The sequence below is a fragment of the Hypomesus nipponensis genome, chromosome 13 (assembly GCF_054491055.1).
Source record: "Hypomesus nipponensis isolate SF chromosome 13, ASM5449105v1, whole genome shotgun sequence".
Taxonomy (NCBI): Eukaryota; Metazoa; Chordata; class Actinopteri; order Osmeriformes; family Osmeridae; genus Hypomesus; species Hypomesus nipponensis.
Window position 1 is genome coordinate 14,362,034 of NC_140373.1, and position 22,026 is coordinate 14,384,059.

The 22,026-nt window shown below is 41.8% G+C and overlaps 1 protein-coding gene across 2 annotated transcripts in view; it reads left to right on the forward strand.

The window, feature by feature from the left end:
* The window catches only part of vti1a (vesicle transport through interaction with t-SNAREs 1A), a 134,009-nt gene that overhangs the window by 85,602 nt on the left and 26,381 nt on the right, over positions 1-22,026 (forward strand). Inside the window, exons 6-7 of one of the 2 annotated variants that reach the window (XM_084670972.1) lie at positions 4,368-4,438; positions 7,330-7,403. In XM_084670972.1, coding sequence (XP_084527098.1) covers positions 4,368-4,438; positions 7,330-7,395 — 137 coding nt within the window. In that variant the 3' untranslated portion in view covers positions 7,396-7,403. The remainder of the gene's footprint in view (positions 1-4,367; positions 4,439-7,329; positions 7,404-22,026) is intronic. The other variant, XM_084670970.1, reaches the window with a different exon arrangement.

Below are 22,026 nucleotides of genomic sequence, written 5' to 3' on the forward strand. Positions count from 1 at the left end.
ATTAGGGTTGCCAACTTCCTCAACCCCAAATGAGGGACTTTCTATGCGCCTGTGCCAACAGCTGACCAACAATAAAGGACATTTCAAGGTTTCATTAGCCATACCATAAACCTACTAATTTCAGTGTAATTTTGGCACCACTACTGTACTTGCTTGGATGTATTGTTCATAGTAATAGTCAAGACAATTATTACAAGTTTCTCTCAAAATTCAAGTTTTCTTGAAATAGCATTAGACTTGCACCATATGCCACAGACACTGAAAAGCTTTAGGCCTAAACCAACTATTGTCACCATCAAGCAGTGTCCTATAGCAACGTTTGCGTGAGTTTTGGCACGTTTACAGTAGCCTATTATTTGCCGGCGAGGCTGTGATTGGAATACGGGACAAATCAAAATCACCCATAATTCGGGATGTCCTGGACAGTTCAGGACGGTTGGCAACCCCAGCTGATATAGAGGTTGGTCCACCGTCCTTTCCAAAGTTCCATAATCAATTAAACATCATCTTTACATTCTAAATGTTAATGCTGATTTTTGATTGATTAATATTAGCCATCAGTCATTCCTTTTCACTGCGCTCTGTTGTCACTTGACAAGGAGCTAACTAGCACGCAAAAAAAAACATTCTTAAGTCTCACGCATTCGTCGTGATACTCACACATTTCAACAATTTCTCACGTTCTCACGCAACACCTAGTGTTTCTCACGCTGAGAAGGCATAACTTGTCCCGCTAAAATTAAAGGAAGAGGCGCAGGCATACAGAGCTCATTTTTTTGCCAAGTTGTGAGCATAGCTCTGCTCCTAACTTTTCAGACCTTTTCTATCATCCTGTTTTCTTACTGTGTTCATAAAAAAAAGTTATCCTATGGTTAATTCTAACCTACGAAGGGTGAAAAGACAAGTGAAATCGAGTCTCTGCCATGATGGTGTGATTATATTATAATGGAGTAATAGCCTTGTTAAATGGACCTTTGGGGATGTGGATCTTCAGCGAGTGAGACGGAGCAAGGCCTTAGAGCCGGGGTCATTTAAATTGTTAATAGCTGCTTAAACGGGATTGGAATATATTAAATACTAATGAGCAACAAGTACAAATCATCGGCATGAACAAGAAAATTGTTTCTTCCCCATGCTTTGGCCATCTTTGGTTTAAAGGAAGTAACCTAAAAAAAAGCCACTAATATGATCACGTTGTGTTGGTTAGCTTTTCTAATAAAGAGACCCCACACTACTTACAAGAAAAGGAGCAAACATATTTACTTCTTGTTTTGTCACAGTCTCATCATTTCTAAGAATTTTGTAAGTGACAATAAATATGATTTAGCGGTAGAGTAATGGACTAAAAAGGAATGAAAATTCCAAGGCACTGAAAACTATTAAAATGCCTGTCATGTTAAACCTTACACAAACTCTGATGCGTTTAGGCATCAAGCTTCATCAGGGAATCAAACCGATCTCCTGGATCTCATTCTAGTGGTTTTCCGCCAATAGGAATCTCTATTGGTGGAATCTAGTAATGATGAAGTACAGATATAATGGTTAGTTATAATGATTAATGATTAGTGGCACAGGGAGATAAATTAATTCCAACTTTAAATAGTCAAAATGCAAGTGTATTTTAAAACAACTTCTGCTAACGCTGTTTGGGTAGCCCATCTTATCATTGAGGGTCTATAAATGCTCAATAAATATTTAACAGTTGACATGTTAAATTAATGATCACCTTAACCAAAACGTTTTTGATTGTTAAATCAATATGCAAGGGACTATTTAAATACAAGTGTTAGATTTAGCTTAAACAATGATATTTGATGTTAGATTTATTACTCGACTGTGAGAGGTAACGGTAAGCGATGGCATCTGTACGTTTTCTTAAGCACACAAGAAGCACAATGTCAGATCAGCTGTTGCAATGAATATCTCATATCGATGTCAAAATAACATAGAAATTTGCAGGGAAATCCTTATTTTTCCCCTTGTTTTCTAGATGGAATGCCAAGGGAGGAGACTGTTATTAGAGAGAACCCATCTTTCATCCTCCTCCACAGTCTCTTTGTTTATTTGTATAGAAAGCCATGCTGAACATTTCTAAACTACTTTCCATGCAACAAGAAACCCCTTTGCACGTAAGAGATGGGGAAAACATTGACATAACATGAAAATTGACTGAAGTGTTAATGCATGGCAGGACAAACGACTCTAACAAAAGTGCAAGTGAGAAAAAGAGAGGAATACTGGATACAACGAAAGTGGAGGCAGAGAAGGAGAAGGTCATCCCTATCTCCCCTTTACCTCCCTGGCGGAGGGTGGAGAAGGTGGGCAGTGTGTACACAGCTAATGGTGCAATGAGAAGGAGAATGAACAGGGGTGGGGAATGGGGAAGGAGGTGGAGAGGGGGCCAGGGAGTAGTGTGTTGGTTGGGGTGGGAGGGTCTTAATGGGAACATCCATTTGCGGTCACATAGCTAAGGGTAATGTTAATCTCTGAGCTACTGCAGCCTGTACCCACTGAATCCAGAGGCTGTAATGTGTTTGTCAGGCCGAGGAACACTTTATCATTCCTGCGATGGATTTTACATGACAGCACACCATACAGGGCCTTTGCAAGGACAATAATACCAAACAAAAGGACAGTGCTTTCTGCACTACTGTTGCTATTGCATTGTACAAATATTCAAATCTTTGATTTGAATATCTTTGATGTGAAACTTTAACTGTGTTGACATATTGGATAATACATAAATTCTTATGTAAGAGACCCAACTGGGCCCCATTCTTAGCTACTGAAAGGTGACTGTCCGCCAATACTGGTTTTCTCTTCCTTCTTTTGTGTGTTAATGTGTTTCTGTATCACCAGTGTGGACTTAATGACCCTGCGTTCTCGAGGTCCTTCCACTAGGGTTGGACTGGGGTACCTATTCTTCCCCACTTTGGCATCATACATCTTCTCTCACAGCCTATACTTCTTCAGTAAGCATGCTCTCTGGTTTCCTTTTATGGCACAAGCCGTAGTGACTTTGCTTGTACAGTTTTTGTCATCAAATTTATAAAAAAGAAAAAAAAAGGAGCGCATCTTGGACAGAGATGAATAGGTGCACTCTGTCGTCTTTTAACGGAAGGTTTCCGCTACACCTCCGTTCCTGTTTATCCCTTGTTCTTTTTTGATGGGGACCGGGAAGGGGCATGTATTATTATAGTTATTAATACCTGCTCTCAGTCTTTTAATCTGGCCTATTTGTCACATGTGACTGTCTCACTACACTCTTTAATCTGGGTATTCTTCACTCTGTCTCGTCCCTGATTAGATATTAATGAAGGCAGGAAGAGACATATTTGGAGTGTGCATGAGCGATGGATCAACTGAAGGGAAGAAGAAGAGGGAGGGAAGCGTCACTCATTCAATGGAGCTATCTCATTCTGTCTCTCTCTCTCTCTCTCTCTCTCTCTCTCTCTCTCTCTCTCTCTCCTTGTCTATGTCTCTCTGTCTCTTGTTTAGCTGCCAGATGTAGCCCATTTTTGAGGCGTTCCCCCAAACAGGCGCACAGCACGTGGGCCCTTTGGTGTTCGGCACCTGTGTAGTGTAATACAGTCAGCAGTGCGTTGTTTACTCCCGTTTGTTTGGTGCTTTTGAAAGCCTGTCTTTGATCCACGCAAAGATTCTTTTTTTATCTATTTTTTCCTTTCCTCCCCTCACCTTATTTTTTAACACTAATGCAGTCTCATCTTGCGTTAATGGCAATAGTGCGATATTTTTTGTTGTTTATTTGGTAAGTGTTTTTTTTTTTTCTTTCACCAACCCAAGGGACTGGGGGAATGACAGTGACCAATGACAAGCTTGTCACTTGTCTTGTTGAAGATGTTTTGAACATGTGTGTTAATGTGTTTACACTAACAACTGATGCACAGCATTTATAAAAAGTCTTATGAATATTGCCTCAGCTCAATACAGCCTTCTATCTATGCTGCTATATTGTAGTGGTGCATGGGGCAAGGAAAAGCATCTGTCACCTTGTTAGTTGGTGAGTCTTACAACATTTTGTACATTTACGCAAGGGCGTCTTGATTAAGCACTACTCAAACCATGGATTCAGATCAGTTTGGGTTTATAGAAACCCTTTAAAGGTTAATTGTTAATGAATTCGCACAAATGTATAAACAGAAAAAAAAACTTTACACTTTACAGAAATACACTTCTGAATGACAATCGAAAGAAAAACGCATAGATAAAAAATGCAACTAGTTAGGTGAATTTTGCATACCAAAAAAATCACGACTAATATACCATTATTATAGCAATTTCCCAAAAGTGATTGAAAGATCAAGGTCACATATGCAAACTTATATTGTGTTTCCTTTCTGCTACAGAACAAGTGGGCCAAGAGATCCTGGCTAACTTAAATACTGACCGTGAAAAGATTCAGAGAGCCAGAGAGAGGGTAAGACCCATACACACGCCAACACATCCACACCGGACATGAACCCTCATGATCTAACAAGTGTTTACATGGCAGTTCCAAAGGGACAGGCAGATTAATGGCTGGCACATAACAAACCCTTTGTAGCCAAGTAGGGACATTCAGCATGAAAGCTTTGTCTGTCCCAGGCAGTGATGTGATGGCTGATGTCAGATTGGTCAAGCAGGATACACATACATACTTTAGTACACACAGTTTACATGATCACACATGCTCAAAGACACACAGACATATCAGCACATATCAATACTCTCTGATTGAATTCATATTTAAGGTAAATCAGTTTATATTTGAACACTACATGGACAGACAGACATAAACGCTTTCCTCAAAATCAGGCTTTACCTTCCACCACACACCTTTCTCTTTCTCCATCACCTCCCTTGCCTTCTTTGTGTCCTCTTCACCAACCTTGCTTGCCTGCCAGCGTCAGACAGGCAGGAAGAGAGCGAGAGAGAGAAAGAGAGAGAGCACTGGAGATAGGGCACAGTCAGGGGGCCCCGGTTCGTATGGCCTCCTCGACGGAGGATGCTTAAAGATCACAACATGGCAGTGCGCCTCACAGCCGATTTCAAAGAAAATCAAACAGCCCCTTTCAAAAAGGTCTGCCGTCTGCAGAGAATAGTCATCCCTCGCTGCTCTTCCCATGAGCCAGCAAAGCCCCCCCCCTTCTCCCACACAGCCTCTCCCTTCCAAGACAGTTTGTGGGGCAAAAAGAGGAAGAAGGTCAAAGAGCAGGATAACACGATGTGAAGACACAGGATGGAAAGATCAGTGAATGCCTTTGCATATTTTGTATTTATTTATTAAAACTGAGAAAGGAGGAGTATGAGGACGAATGTTAAGACACATCATTGGGTATGTGGGACGGCACAGTATTAAACCGTGGTCCAGTGGCACTATCAGAACTAAAACATTTTGAAAACCACATATCTACGCATTCATTTGTCATTTTCTCAAAATGTTAGACAGTGGCAATGAGTGAATGAGGGAAGGGGAGGTAGTGAAAGAGAGAAAGAAAGTACAATATGAAAATAAATATCTCTGAATGTAGGATTTTGGTCCAGGCTAGAGAGAGACGTCAGGCAGCTGTAGGGCTAGTGTCAGAGCTTGTGCCCAATCCACATCCAAACCACATCTGTCCCTGAATCTGGCATCCAGCATCTCCCCAACACAGCCTGCCAGACTGAGAGAGAGACAGAGAAAAAGAGAGAGAGCTGGAAAAAGAGGCAGGTGGGAGAGAGGGGAAAGAGAGACATTGGTATAGATTGGAACATGGATAGATGGTTCGAAACAGAGAGGGAGAGGGGGAAATGGAGTGAGTTAAGGAGGGGAGAGAAAGAGGGAGGAAAAATATGGGATATGTTAAGCTAGATCACACTCTGGCCATCTCTCTAAACAGTGCAGTTTATTAAAATAGACAGATGGGGGAGGAAGGAACATAAATAAAGATGCATGTAAATAGAAAGAAAAGGATCGGAGACAGACAGACAGACAGACAGACAGACAGACAGACAGACAGACAGACAGACAGACAGACAGACAGACAGACAGACAGACAGATAGACAGACAGACAGACAGACAGACAGACAGACAGACAGACAGACAGACAGACAGACAGACAGACAGACAGACAGACAGACAGACAGACAGACAGACAGACAGACAGACAGACAGACAGACAGACAGACAGACAGACAGACAGACAGACAGACAGACAGACAGACAGACAGACAGACAGACAGACAGACAGACAGACAGACAGACAGACAGACAGACAGACAGACAGACAGACAGACAGACAGACAGACAGACAGACAGACAGACAGACAGACAGACAGACAGACAGACAGACAGACAGACAGACAGACAGACAGACAGACAGACAGACAGACAGACAGACAGACAGACAGACAGACAGACAGACAGACAGACAGACAGACAGACAGACAGACAGACAGACAGACAGACAGACAGACAGACAGACAGACAGACAGACAGACAGACAGACAGACAGACAGACAGACAGACAGACAGACAGACAGACAGACAGACAGACAGATAGACAGATGCCCCATACTGGGAAAAGGCCCCTCATCAGAAATATGACTACAGCTAGAATTTAGTGGCTGTTCTTTTACAGCACTGTCATTATTTTCAGTGTGTGCATACACATACACTCACATTCATGCACCTATTTTACACATATTATTAAAAGTAGATAAAGTATCTTTAGAAGTAGATAAAGTATCTTTGTGAGAGTAAAAACAATTTTTAAAAAGCAGAGCAAAAGAGGGAATGTGTGATGGAAGACAAAGGAAATATGTAGATGGTTTTACAGATGTGAAAAACAGGCAAGATCGCCATAAACATTTCATTTATGGCATACAGTATTTATATAGTATAATTCATGTTTGCGTAGCGGCTATTGAGCTCAATAATTACATGCATAGGCTAGGCTACTCATGCATCTAAAAAGTAAACGTCAGGAAGTACTGTAGCCGAGTAATGTCAACCTTCAAGTCTGACAAGCAACAGGCAACACCGATGGATTTAGAGGAATATTGAAAACAATTATTTCAATGCCTGCCCTCATAATGGCTGGACTACCGCCAGTGTTCTCATTTATACATTAGATTTTTAGGGGCTGACGTAAAATATATATGTATATGTATGATGATGTGTGATGCTTTTAAACAGAGTTAATAAGTAATCTGAGTTTTCAATGGTGAGAGTTATGTGTTTGTTTCTGTGTCATATTATTGATCTTCTCAGCCTGGTGATCTCTCATGTATCTCATCCTTGTAAGCTGTAGTCATCTTGGCTTTCCTTTCTGTTTCTCCTCCATCAGCTGAGGGAGACAGACGCCAACCTAGGCAAGAGTTCCCGTATCCTGACAGGCATGCTGAGAAGGTAAGAGGCCAGGTAGGGATCATGCTTCTACTGCACCTCAAAAGATGTTTCTTCACCTGTGATCATTCCATCCTACCAACTCTTAATGCTAGACTGGTACTGTGGTTGCATGTAGGCCCTCATTGTCTGTACATGACATCTTTCATCGTCAAATCGATGTTGTTTTACCTGTGATACTGGCTCATTGTTCACATTCTCCCTCAATTGCCCGGCTGTGGTTAGGGCCCTGCTAGAAACTGGGTGATCCTCTGTACTCACCCGTTATCATTTAGATTCTAGTTTGGGAAATTTGCGTCATTGTCTGAATTTAGAGTCATTCATTGTCATTTGTGAGAAGGGTTGTTATTTGAACTGGCAGGAACAGCACTGTTTGTGTTGTTTGATATGCTTTTCTCCTTCCACCTCCTTCCTCTGTTGTATAACCTACCACCAGCTCAGCCTAACCAACTTTTCTTTCTTTGCTCCGTTCTTTGTCATCTTTGCACATTCACTTGCACATAGACAATATGCATAATAACTCAAAGCATAGGAACAACTTCCCCTACTTTCTTCCCTTAATACACACACACTTCCTTCCTTTCAAAAGCAGACAAATGTCCCCCTCCCTCTCTCTCTACCCTGCTTTCTTCTTAAACACACACATGCAAAACACACCCACACACAGACTAATGTCTTGTCACATCTCCATTTTATAAAATACCTCTGTGGCTATGCCCCTGAACCATGACGCCACGGTTTTGTTTCACTCTTTCCTTTTCTTTTTTTTCCTCCATTGCCTCGTGTGGTTTTTGATTAAGAGTAATATGTAAATGACACTGGCCTAATGTAAAATCCCAGGGCCAGGAAGGAAGTGCCAATTGAAATAGATGCTTCAGTGCCCGTAGACAATTTGGGGCAGGCGTGCAGGGCCCCTCGCGCTGCTATGGAGGAGGCCCAGGGCAGCCTGTGACGCCGACTGTAACCAATATTTCTGCATATGTCTCCATTTTGTCAAGTCTGATTAGAGAGGGGGGGGGGGGCTCGCCCGGTGTCACCCAGGAGCTGTCCAGACATCATTCATCATCCCTCATCCTGTCTCCAATCCCCCCCCCTCTCTCCTCCATGGGCTCCAAAGTAAATAACACACACTTATTTCAATATTATCATATTAATGTTAAAGTTCAGCTGTCACCTAATGGGAAGACTTAATCAAATGTAGCATTTTAAGAGCTCTGCGCCTGTCAAGCCCACGTCCCCCCCATATACCCTCTCCACCCTCCTTCTTGTACATCGTCTCCACTGGTTAGCAGGCTCAAATAAGGATTTATGAGGGCTTTCCAAAGCGGCTTGACTCGTAGTTTCTTCTCAACCACCTCTCTGCCTGAAAAAGCACCCTTGTTCCACATTTTATAGAAATACCCACCAAAAACATACCCTTTTCTTGTTAAAGGTTTGAAGATGCATGTTGGGTTTTCATCTCACTAATGTCATGTCTAACCAGGGAAAAGGAAAGAGACACAAAAACATGTGTTCTTATATCTCAGATCAGGCCTACTTTCAGACAATTATTCACTATATTACTTTACACTTGTCACCGTTTTGTGTCTTTGGCATTTTAAACTGTCCCAGTAATGTAACATGTTTTTAGTATCATGTGCAAATTAAATTGAAGTTTAACCTCTTGTATTGGATACGGCAACTTTGGCAGATAAAAAAAAAATTATCCATTGGTTTTATTAATGTCTCTCTGTACTAAAAGTTAAATATAGAGTATATTAGTCACAAATAAGATGGCTGGCTGTTGTATGAATTGAAACTGTATATAATTCCTTGGAGTATTTTGTATCTTTGTCACATAAAAAAGAGGTATAGTTCAGGTATAGTTGTAAACTAGCTACTTACACACTAGGTAAACAACATGTGTCCGCCCAGTATGGTTAGGGTGATATGGTGATACTACCAAGTAAATAAAAAATACAAAGCGTGAAATAAATCAAGTACTGTAAACATTTCTTGGAATGTTTCCAACTTGGAACTCCCATCAAATATCTGTCATGGGTCATATCTATTCTGGATATCACTCCAGCTGAGTATTTACACTTTATTACTCCACCTTCTTTGGTTCAAGGAAACTAATTAACAGAAAGTGTTTGTGAAACAAGCGCGTTCTAAAAATCCTCTAGACTAATATCTCGAGTGGTCGTTGGATAGGTAGGGCAGTGTCGACCACAGAGTTTAGTGTGAATGGGAGTGGCTTAAATAGACACCTACATAGACAGTGAGTTGAAAGTTGAATTACCTGTGTCCCACACACCACCCCTCTGTATGACACGCCCCGCACAATGCCACTACTTCTCAATTACTCAGCGAATGTCATTTGATGCGCTTCAGCTCAGAGTAAATTATTCATACAAATCATCTGAAGTCCTGAGGGTTTTAATTATATTGTCATGGTCATGGTGATCTCATTAACTTTTAATGGGAACGCCTGTTAAAGGAAATCATAATGTTATTAAAAAGTAATAATATCAATGATACTTATTAGGAGTGAAGCGTTATGAAATTTGATGATGCACAATTAAAATGCTTGCTTTTGCACCGTGATTTCAGCAGTTTGCAGCGGTGATTCTTTTGTAACGAAAACCTTCAAGGGAATAAACAATAGTTGTACAAGAGGTATGCAGCAACAATGACACCTCAGTGAAGGATCTTGTCAGCTCAAATCAATCATTTATACTCTGACTCCTGGTTAAAACCTTCCATTTTAAAAAGTGGACAAATATGCCTTGCATATCATGTAAGTGAAAGCGCTGGATTTATTGTACAGCAAGTCTCTCTAGTGTAATGAAAAGTTAGACCTTGGAGGGGGGGAAATAGAAGGATCACTTTTAACACATCAGATGTGGCAGCTCTTTGTTCCTTAGTCAGGGCGAAAGCAGTGTGTGTGTCTGCCTGTGTGTAGTATTTTGTGTGGCTGTGAAGGGGGGTGGGCTGTTTTACACTGTCCTACAGTGAAGAGGTAGTGTGGGGTGTCTAAGCCATGTCCAATTGTGGAGCTCCAGGAATCCTGCAATGTCCTTCGTCACGTCTGTGGCCACAGCGCCTTACTCTATGACCCTCACAACGGACACAAAATGACCCCCACAACTTTTCTTGCACCAGTGAAATGGAACCAGCGTTGGCAGAGCAAGCTTTCTTGCTGCTGCTACACCCCATTTATGTCAGGCTCCCGGTCAGGAGAGCTTGGGATGCTGCTCCAGACCCAGTTCTGACCACTGGGGGTTCGGAAGGAGGTGGGGTTCTTGGAAGAAGGAAGGGGTGGGGGGGGGGTCTGTTCTCGCTGGCGGCTGATCCTGCATGCAGGTGGTCGAGTCAGTCGCCAGGCAGATCAAAAAGTCAAACCCCCGGGTGGACCTCCCTTTGAAATGGGAATGGGGCCGAGATATCAGACAGAAAGCGTAAGCAAGCCCGGCCGCAAAAGGACTCCATATTGATGATGGGGGGGCAGGCAGCGGCATGGCTGGCTGAGGTGGCAGGACTGGGCCTCGACCTCCAGAGGAGGGAACTGCACTGACTCTCAACACTGATTAAGAGATCCAACCCAGGCTCAGGACGGAAGGTTTACTAGCCGCCCATGTTGGTTAACTTCCCTTTGCTTTCACAGAAATAACCTAAATAGGGCTAGCATAGCTTGCACTAGGACCTCAGGAGGTCACAGACTAATACTGACAATGTTTGTCTTACACCACATCTACTGTTCTGTTTTAACGAAACCTAAGATTTGTATTTTGTGAACAAGTTCATTTCATAAGGTGTATCATTGTAGATATAACAACCCTCACTGTGGCAATTTGTCCCTATTGTCTTGTTTGTAACATTCTCTCAATTAAAGCCAAGGCAGTAGGGGCCTGGCCTATTTCCCTTTTGATTTAGTGGAAAACGGGTTGCGATAGGGCTGTTGAAAGGAAGAAAATGTGTGGCTGTGTTCACTTGTTTGCCAATCCCAATAAACTGGAATTTGCAAACAATGTCAGACGGGAGTAGATCAAAGTCTGAAGCCTTAGAAAAAGCGTCTAGAATACAGTGGCTCTGATGTCCTCAAGATCTCCTAATTTAGCCCTTTTTCTAGTATTGGCTGAGTCTCTCTCTCACACACACAGTTTGAAATATTAACTATATGATATGTAGGTCATATAATTAATGGAATTCAGAAGACACCAGTGGGCTGTGGTGGGATGCAAATGGATGCGAGTCTTAGGGGCCCTCTTGAAGTCTTGTTGTGAAGTTGAACAAAAAGATTTGATATTATTTTTAATTGAAGCTGAAAGACAGAACAAATTATAGTTCTTCTCTCTCTTTTTTTCACCCAGTCAGTCTTTTTTAGTTGTATTTATCTGGTACGCCTTTTTCTCAAGAAGCGGAGGAAAAGCTTTATTAGGATTCTGGTACCAGGGGAGGGAGAGGTTTGGGTGGAGCTTTCAAGGGGTGCTTTCTCCCACTTGTGCACTCCCACACACATTTATACAGACACACATTACACATGGACATACACACTCCTACACTTTCTCTTTTTCTCTCTCTCACACACACCCACACCATTTAACATTTTGGGTTGTGTGATGGCCCGCCTATATATTGAGTTTTTACTCACCTGTGTCACCTGTATCCCGGAATGATACCTGGAAAGAAGAGTCACCCCTTTTGAAGTAGTCATAGAATTGATTTCCCGTTCCCCTACCTTAGCTTTCAGGTGGTAGACAAAACTCTAACACTGATGTGTCTTTATCATTCTCATTGCCTTACACCTTTGGTAGTTGTGGAACTTAATATCCAGCCCCTGTGGCCTCAAAAGAGAATCACACATACTCAGAACCTAAATTATAGGCTTATAATGTTACCGTATCTGTATAATCTACATCAAATCAGCATATTGTATAACATACTGTATAGTTTGACACTAATAGGTTGTTCGACACCAAATGATTGGATGTCAGAAAATATCCAAACATGTTCTTTCATGTCAAAGTTGAATCATGCAAGTGCTTGCCACCCAGCTATACTCCAAATTTGTTCATCAAACAGTGACACATTCATAGGACTCAGAAATGTTGAGTAGTGGCCAGTATACACAGTGAAACTGTCACGCAACTTGTTTGATCGCTCCCAGAAGCCAAAAATTATCAAAGTCTTGTGCAATGTTTATTTCACAAATATTTGCAAAATAGATTGATGATTTTTCCTTTTGTTGAATGCTATTGTTTTCTTGCTGGATGTTATGAAGTGGAAAGTGTCATTGAAGGTACATTTGCTTCTTTGTATCTTATTTTGTATAATTTTCTCACTGGATGATAACATCTATTTGAATATCTTCACTAACTTTTGCATTTGGTGGCTGTAAACTAGTTCCACAACTAGTTCCACAAGTGTTTTGCAGAAGGCTTTACACGATACAATTCAACTGCAACTTAGTTTCAACTAAGGTTGCGTGAAAAGTTTCCGTCTAAAGCCACCCTATGCCTTTAACGGTGTTTTGCAACAAAAAAAGAATAATAATAAGTGCTAGCCACAGCTTCATGTTCCCTGTCCCATGAGTGGGTTCCCTCCCCGTGGATCAACCTCTCTGATCTGTTATCGATGTTAAGGCTGAAAATGAAATGTTCTACATTTGTACTTGTTCCATTTGTCTCTCAATTTTTTCAGCCTGGCATGATATCCCCCTCTTTATTTGCTAGTGCATCCCCCTTTGGGTCAGCCCTATCTGTGAACTCTCCACGTTCAGTTCTGTGGCTTTCTCTGGCAAATGTTCAGCTAAAACATGAATTGTATCTGGGTGCTCTCTCTCTCTTTCTTTCCCTCTCACCAGTTCCTAATGGAGGCGTATAGTTTTTGTGTTGGTGTGCGCGTGCATGCCTTCATGCGTGTCTGTGCATGTACATCAATGCACTGTACTATAGGGGATGCGTTGGTACTATAGGGATGGAATTGTGAAAGCTCAGTGCCAAGAGCCTAGTGGACAGTTAAGTGTGACAGAGCTGGTATCTGTGGATTGTGGAGCAGATTGAGAACCACGTACAGTAGAGATGGGTTTCGTGGCTGGCTTAAACAAATAAGTTGATCTAAGAGATTTAGAAATATCTGACCATTGATGACTACTGTAAATCGTGTGTTACCAAACCCAGATATAAGTCAATGTTATTTCAGCCATAATAACATATGATGCTAATAGCATAGGGTGCTTGACATTTTGTTGAAAACCATTTTTCCCACTGTATAAATGTATACAAACGGTTAAATCGGGTACACATGTATTTGTTTGATAGGGTTAGTCCTATATGAGATTCACAGTAGTCCAAGAATTTTAGTTTACTTTTTTCTGGAAGACAGATCTTCCGCCACGTGTTATTTTATTTTCAGGCTGTGTGAGGAACTTGCAGGATTGTTTGTGCATGTGTGTGTGTATTTGTGCATGTGTCTGTTTGTGAATGTGTGGCTTTGGCTACTGCTGGGACAATGACAGGGTGCGCCTTAGCCTCATTAGCAGTTGCTCCAGAGCCAAACAAGCACCAGTAACACCCCTTTCCCCCTCTCTCTTTCTGCCTGTTACTCTCTCTCATCCACTCACTGTGTGTGTTTCTCTCTCTCACTGACTCACTCATTCACTGTGTCTCTTACTCACTCTCTCTCTCTCTGCCCTCAAACTCTCCCTTTTTCTTCCCTCTCACTCTCTCTTCCCCTATGCAATTTACCTCTTTTCCTCCACCTCACCCATTATAGATTGCTGATGGGACGCTTTTAAATAAAGAAGACACAAACAAGTCTGGTTGTAGAGAAGAGAGAGGTTGACAAGGGCAAATCCATGCTGTTTTTTCATACAAGGGATACATTCACCTCTTGAGGAATAAAACTGACATTTCCTCAACTGAATTTTCTGGACCATACCTAAGACATGCAAAGAAGTTGTAATGGAATGACTGTTTGTTATCGGCCCACTTAATTGTGTGTATATAGAGTCATGAGTACATGTTGCGTGACCCAGTGTCTAATCAAATATGCCACTTACAGTTTAGTAGGAAATCCTCTACCTCAGCTTTTATTTACTTTGTAACCCACCACACTATCCACCCAGCTTTCGCAGGAGAGTCTTTGCTCTCTTACATTTCCGAAGCCCAGTGGGTCAACCTCGTATGACATTGGGGTGATGGTGTGTTTGCCCCTTCTTGTTTCTTCTACTTCCACTACCACTTCCTGCTTGAGCCCCCCCCCCCCTTTCTGACAGGCTGTCGTTCAGACAAGTTGACTGGAGATCTGTGGCGCTCTTCCCCCTTGAAGTGGCTCCAGGTGTCACTCCAAGGGTACCCGCCCTGTTTGATCTGCCTGTCGGGCTGCTGCGCCCCCTCTGATTCCCAGTCAGAGGAAAAAAGACGTGCCCGTCCAAAAAGTTCCCCCACTACTTTTGAGTGATGGAGTGAAGGGATGAGAGAGGGAGGATTGGTGGTGGCACCAGTATTTGCAGTGATCAGTGGCAGTTGAATCCAACCCTACTCTGCTCACTAAGTGTAGCCAACGTGAAAGGCCCGGGTCTTCTCTCCGTGAGAGAACATGTCGAGGTGGACAAACCACCAACAACCACAAAACAACAAGGCGATAAAGAAACATAAAACAGGGTAACAAACTGATGCGGTGATCTCAGTCAGAGACTTGTCTTAGAAACAACAAAAAACCCACATTGAAACATCTTACATGCAGTCCAAAGCAAGTCCCTGTTCACCCCACAAAATTAAAGAGAAGCTTTGCCAACAGAGGGGCAGATCAAACTAAACAGAGTAATGTTCTGCGGATATCAGTATGCACACAGATGCCTCTCATTCCTTTTCTTGATTCCTTTGTTTCCTTCATCCCTCCTTACTTTCCTCCTTCTATGTTTGCTGAAATTACAGGTGAGTTCACAGTCTGCAGTGGGTCTCTTTTTGTCTGGGAAAACAGGATGGGATTTTTTTTTTTTTTTTTCGAGCCGCCGTGCTGTTTGTAGAGCCCACTCTCCCTTTGTGTGCCCCGTGATAACTTATTCAGCACGGGCCATTCATCCAGGGGTTGAGCGCAGGCGTCCGTCAAGATGGAAATAATGAGGCGAAGACGGCACGGAGAAGCTCCCTCGCTCTGCCTGGGTCGCATCCACCCACCCCCCCCCCCACACACACACACACACACACACACCACCACCATTATCAGCCGTTTTAAATAGATAATAGGGGCCGTTCTTCTGGACATTTTGAAGCAATTAGAACCGATCACACTGCCTCTACCCTGACTGTCTTCCCTCCCAGCATGCCATTGTGCATACGTCTGGGCCGCTCACAACAGCTGCCTGGAAGAATACAGAATGCCACCGCACTGGACGTCGGCATGCGTATGTGGAAGAAGATAAATTGACAGTCTCGCCCCATATTCCAGCGCCAAGGGGACCCATGACCACTTGTTGCTTTTAGGGCTGCATGCCACGTAAGGCAATGCCAGGCATAGACGCATGGCAGTGCCATGCCAAGTTGCAGTGGGGGTACTTCAACATTGGCTGCCAGGATGGTAAGGCTCTGCCTTTCCTTCACACGGCCAGTCTCATCTCAAAGTAAACAATTTAAATCCATGTGTAACTTTCAGATGCCACATGTGCATAAATTTCTTCAGATTGTGTGCCCCATGCAGTTCGATTCACTTCTATGGTGGAAGCCTGGGAGATACACCAGCAAGAGTCCGATGGCACAGATATTTTGAATCACCATTTACGTTGTGGTGCATTTGTTCAAATGGCATGGATTTTAAGATAAATTAAATAGATGAATGGTCCATCTTTGTACGTTGAAGTATATTGGAGTACACACTAAGGTTAATTACTTTCCTCCTTTGAGGAGGACTTGTGTAGTTTTGTGCAGACAAAACTAAAAAATATATACACAGTACAAAATCACTTTTGATGTTTGGTTTGCATCTGAAGCAGTGATAAAACTTGGGCTTTGCTGCTGTTGTTGTCTCTCTGATCTCTCCTTGGTTGGGTATAGGAGCTTGAAATATTTACGAATGTTGAAATTTGATTTTTCTTTTCTTATACTCTTCTTTTCTATCCTGTCAATCACATTCCCCTTTTCTGTCTGTCTCTTTATTTCGTGTTCTTTTAACCCACCCTAACAGACCCCCAGTTTGGAGTGTGTGGAGGGGGTTAGGGGGTTTGTGCAGCAAACAATGTGAGCCCATCCGTTTTGGAATTGTTGATACTGATGTTTTAGATGGAATAAAAGATTCCCTTTATCACAACGGACCAAAGATTTTTTTTTTCTCCAAGAAACTGAAGAGGTTGTAACATCACTCCCATCAAGCTGAAGCTTTTGTGGGTTTAGTTGTCATGCCACTTCTCAAGGGTTGTGGTCCTTTACCCCCTCTATTGCATAAAAGCTTCCAACCTTGAGAGGTCTCATAATAAATACAATTTTTAAATACTTTTTTTTATGGACTGATAGGAGGACCGACAGACAGACTACCCCATTGACACACTGTCACTTGGATTTAGGACAGGGCACTTCATCATAACAACCTCAGATATAAAAAATAAGTATAGTAATAATTTAATAATAATAATCATAATATCCAAATACATTATAATTATTTTTTACATTTAAATATTTAATGTACTTTCAACGACAAATAAATAATTGTTGGAGTGAATTTATAGCTTAAGAGTCTCCCTCAGTTGTACAATATATTAGGACATCATAACAAAGTTATGGTCTAATGCTATGATTGTAGTCATGTCCTCATTTGTTTCATTGATAGTATCAAATCACTCCAAACTTTTCACCGGGTAGAATGCATACCACATATGATTCCAGCCTGGGCCATTTACTGCATGTCATCCCCCTTTCTCTCCCCTGCCTTTCCTGTCCCTCTACTTATTGTTATAACAAAAACGCTGAAATCCCCCCCCCCAAAAAAAAAAAAAAAAAAAAACGGGTTTCCCATTACTTTAGACCGGTGTGTTAAACAGGACTTTAAGATTGAGTTGACCAAACGCTTAAAACCTCAAACTTTTTAAATTCAAGATACCAGACTGTTGCTTATTCCTTCTATTTGTTAATCTTTTAGTTTGAATCAGACAGTATATTTTTTGTGTGCACCTGACCATAAAGTTGTCAATTATCACATCATCATTTTCATCACATAATGAAGTTAATTTGGAGATGAGAATTGTTGAAGTGTTCGTGACATTAGTTATTAAGTTCTTAACATTTATTCTATCCCATCTATGTATGGCAGCGTTTGTCTAATACAGTAGCAATGACTTTTTACGCAAACTTTGGCTGAATGAAATGGACTAAACTATGCACATCATGAGCCAATTTTGTTTTTGAATGTCATCAAAAACGTGATGGGACAATACATGAATGATGTTATCCGTTATCATCCTAATCAAGCTCCATGTGTGCAGGAGAATACACTAAGCGGATGTGTCAGGGCAAGTGTTTGTGTGTGTGTGTTTACCGCCGGTGACTCGATTCATTCAGATTCCAAGATAAAGCCACGCAGCTGCCACTTGTCCTCCGTTTTTTTTTATTTAAACACATCACTCTCTTTCTATTTTGCCTTTCAATGCTCCATCTCTCATTGCTCCAATTAATTGTTTGTCTTAATTTAAAAGCCGACTTGAGAGTGTTCAGTGTCACTCACCCAATTGTGTTGTGCAGTGGGGATGTTGCAGTGATGTTGTGTACTGAGTCAAGTCTTGAATGTTCTTAAGATGGGGAATGGGTGAGGTATCTGAAACACACCTCTTTACAATGCTTTTTAAAATTATTATTATTATTGAGCTTTCACAAATTATATGGAGTCATGAGATCTCTTCAATTTTTAGAAGTTGTTTCCTCAAAGTAAAATGCTTAAATACAAACTATTTCCAATATCCATGTTGGAGAGTATGAAGTTATGTGGACTGCTTGCTTTATATCTCTCTCTCCACCTGGGTGGCCTTGATTGGAGCAGGTGTGTCATTCCACAGCTGACAGGATGGCTATGAAATCATGGTTTCGGTGTCTAGTGGAAAAGGCCTGTCTCCAGATCATGACCTCGGCAGAGCACTTAATTCTTTTTCAGTTAGTCGAATGCTAAGACTTATAAACTGATATATTCTGATAAGGGTGAGTTGGTGAGGTGGCTCATATTATCGGTTTCCTATCTAGACTAGAGGTGTCTGAAGTAAGATGGGGGTGCTGATCTTTTGTTGCACAATAAATCTTCCAGAAAAAGTAACATTTTATACAAACAGCTACTCATCGGTTTGGCCTCACATATTTTATGTGTTTCTGTTTGAGCCTTAGTTTGGTTGCTGTAACAAAGTGTTGATTTGGCTCAGACTGCATTAATATTTTATATTGTGGTAGAAATGTACAGTAGGCCTGGTTGATTGACAAACCTAATTTGTTTTAAGCATCCATCTGATGAGTATCTTTTGAAGAAAAGCATGAGTGTACATTTTTATATTTACTCAACGTCTCTAATTGTAAGACTTGAGCCTAAACATGCACAACTAATGTGTTCTTCCGTTATGCTTCAAACAAATCTCTTGTTTTAGCTTAAAGGCAGGAGAGGCAAGTTTGAACCTAGCCATTTTAGCTCAAGTTTGAAAAGATTCTTACCTAAATATTCCACCCCCTCCCTTCAAAGCCCCTCCCCCAAAACAGATGAACATGCTGCCTAACTACTGCCGGGAGGTAGGTAGATAGACAGACAGACAAGTAGCCCATCAAATTATTGCATTCAGTCCAAATGCCGTCCAATGTCAGTCCGACTTTAATGATTGGTCGTGTTTATTACAGTCCTGCAACGCCCACAGATATCAGATTGAATCCATTTTACTGTCAAACCTTTAGATGTATTGGTTGCTATCAGGATGGGACATTTATTTCAGCCAAATGCTGCTCAACGACATTGCCTACCCTGCCTATAAGCCTTTTTTCCCTTTTTCTAAAAGTTTATAAAAAAGGAATTATAAACAGAATGCTTTGCAGTGCCAATGTTTTTTTGTTGTTGTTGTACCTCTTCAAATCACTTGAGGATGACTACCGAGAAACATATCTTTGCTTGAGAAGAAAGGTATACTGTAGATAGGGGTTTTGGATATTGAATTACGTGAATAACATTGCTCAAGTTCATTCTTTCTATCGGGATCATTGTTGCAGGCAAACTGGTTACACGGGTTGTTTTGTTTGCTTCCCCTTTTTTCCCCTGGCTATTACGTTCCAGCAATACCAGATACCAGAGGGCAGAGTCAGACATTTTGTATGATAATCTGTCTTAACTGACCCTTTTAGCATTGTTGAAAAGAAAGCACTTTTCATGGTCCTGGTCTTTTCCCTCAAATATAGCTTGTTCGACTACATGCTCTTATGGTTCTTCCCTTAGGGACTTATTTAGTTTTCACAATGTATGCTTCATGTTTTGGCTACCCACAATGTTTGGGGCTATCTCGTTGTTATGATCAGTGACCTATGCACTTTTGTAAAACTCTCTTTTGGAAGTCGCTTTGGATAAAAGCGTCTGCTAAATGCATAAATGTAGTAAGCAGCAGAATTATCCTGAGGACGTTTGCATAGAACATAGCGTAGCGGATCACAGTCCATTTTTAGCAAGAGATCAGAGGAAGTTGCTTGGATGTTGTATAATTTGTCACTGTGTAATTCATCTCTAAGAAAACCTTTGGACAACCACTGGTTCAAGTCCCTAACCCTTTTCACATGCACTTCACATTCGTCCGCAAGGTTTTTCCTCAATATTCTTCTCCTCATTTCTAATTCATCTGATCACTTTGTTAACCTCTGAGGTCCATAGGTGATAAAGTCGAATAATGTTCCGTTACATTATGAATGGAAAGACTTATTGCTCAGGAGATTTTACATGTGACAAGTGCAGTGCAGGGCAAAGCGAGGCCAGAGATGTAGGAAACAAGCCATGCTCAGTCTGTAATGACAGGTTCCGTGCTGCCTGTGGCTTGCGGCCCACTGAGCTGTTTGTTTGGAGAGTGGTGCTCGGCAGTGAAGTGCTAGCCCAGCTGGCACTGCCCTCTCTGCCCTCTTGGCCAACGTTTGGGCTTGTTTGGCCCCATCAGCCAGCCAGGGAGCTGGGTGGTGGCAGGGGAGGAGCAGTTGGCAGGGCACCCCTGTGCTAGACTAGGCCCCATGCCAGCTTGAGAGAAGACTCCTTTTTCTTACCATCGACCCCAGCGTCTCCGTGGCGACAAGGGAGTTGGTTTGCACCTCTACTGTCAACATCACTCCGTCGCTACCTGTCCAAACTGGAATGACCCTGCTCGCACGGCTGTGCTATCCTCACTGTAAATTACACCTTTTTTTGCCACTTCTGCTCACCACACACACACACACCATGTTTTCAAGGCTGCTACCACTTTATTGTCTTTAAATGATCTTGACTGAAGAAAGCTGTATGTCAAGTTTCTGTACAGGATGTTTGTTTTTGAATGACAATTATAGGTTTTTGGAAGGGTACAATTTATTATTTCATTTTTCCTGTATTTCTCAGTAACTCGCAAAGGTGATCATAGCAGAATGTCTAAAATGACATCCCCCCCCCCATCCTGCCTTAAGTTTCTTCTCACAGTGTCTGTCCCTCACCTTGTGTCTGCCAAAGCTCTCACTAGTATGTAAAAAATAAAAACACTGACCCAGAAGAGGCAAATTAATGGGAAATCAAGTTTTTAAATGTGTCAGCTCAAGATCCCCCAAAGATAGGGATTGTCTTAATGAGCTTCTTAATTGTATCTACTGTACAACTTTCCAATGATCATTTAGGATGTCCTTAAACAGAACCAGTACTTAAAAAGAATGCAAATGCAGTTCTCAAGTTCAGGGCAGTTTATTTGTCAGAATCTTTGCATGGACACAGAGGTACTTCCTGTCTGCTAGTCTTTACACCCAGCTTTAAAAGGACAGGGCAACAACTGTTAAAGGAGTTTGTAAGAACAATAGCATCATGGCCTAGCAGCATGGTGCCATTTTCCCAGTCAGTGTTTGGAGCCTATGAATCTATGAATCCCCCCCCACACACACACACAAACACACCTAACCCAACCCTAGCCAACTTGAATATATCCCTGAGCATCACACACATATGAGGAGCTAGTTACCCCTGCCAGGGCAAACGTTGCCCTAGCGTTGCACCTCCACACTAGAGACGGTGGCTTTATGACCTGGCTGAAACAGAGAAGCTCTGTGTCCATTTTGCATGCATCTTGGGCTAGACCGTCTTCTATTTAATAAGATGTCGACACACACCAGTCCCATCTAAAAGCTGCACTGTGGTAGAGCATTTTAGGACAGACTTGACATAAACCATTTCTAAACACTGGTTTCCATTCACCAATCTTGAATTACATATTTTGGCACAGTCCTAAGCACATAGTCGAAAAAAGCACCATGCAAAAAGACTGTATAGCAGTGAGGGATATCTCAAGTAAATTGGCTTTAGACTTTCTGTCACAAAATGTTTTGTGGTTGACAACTTTTGAAGCTCTAGACAAACTATGGGCGTGACCATGCTTTTATTGTTGTCTAAGGCAGCTGTCTGATAACGCTCTTGGCATTTCATATTTTTCATGTCA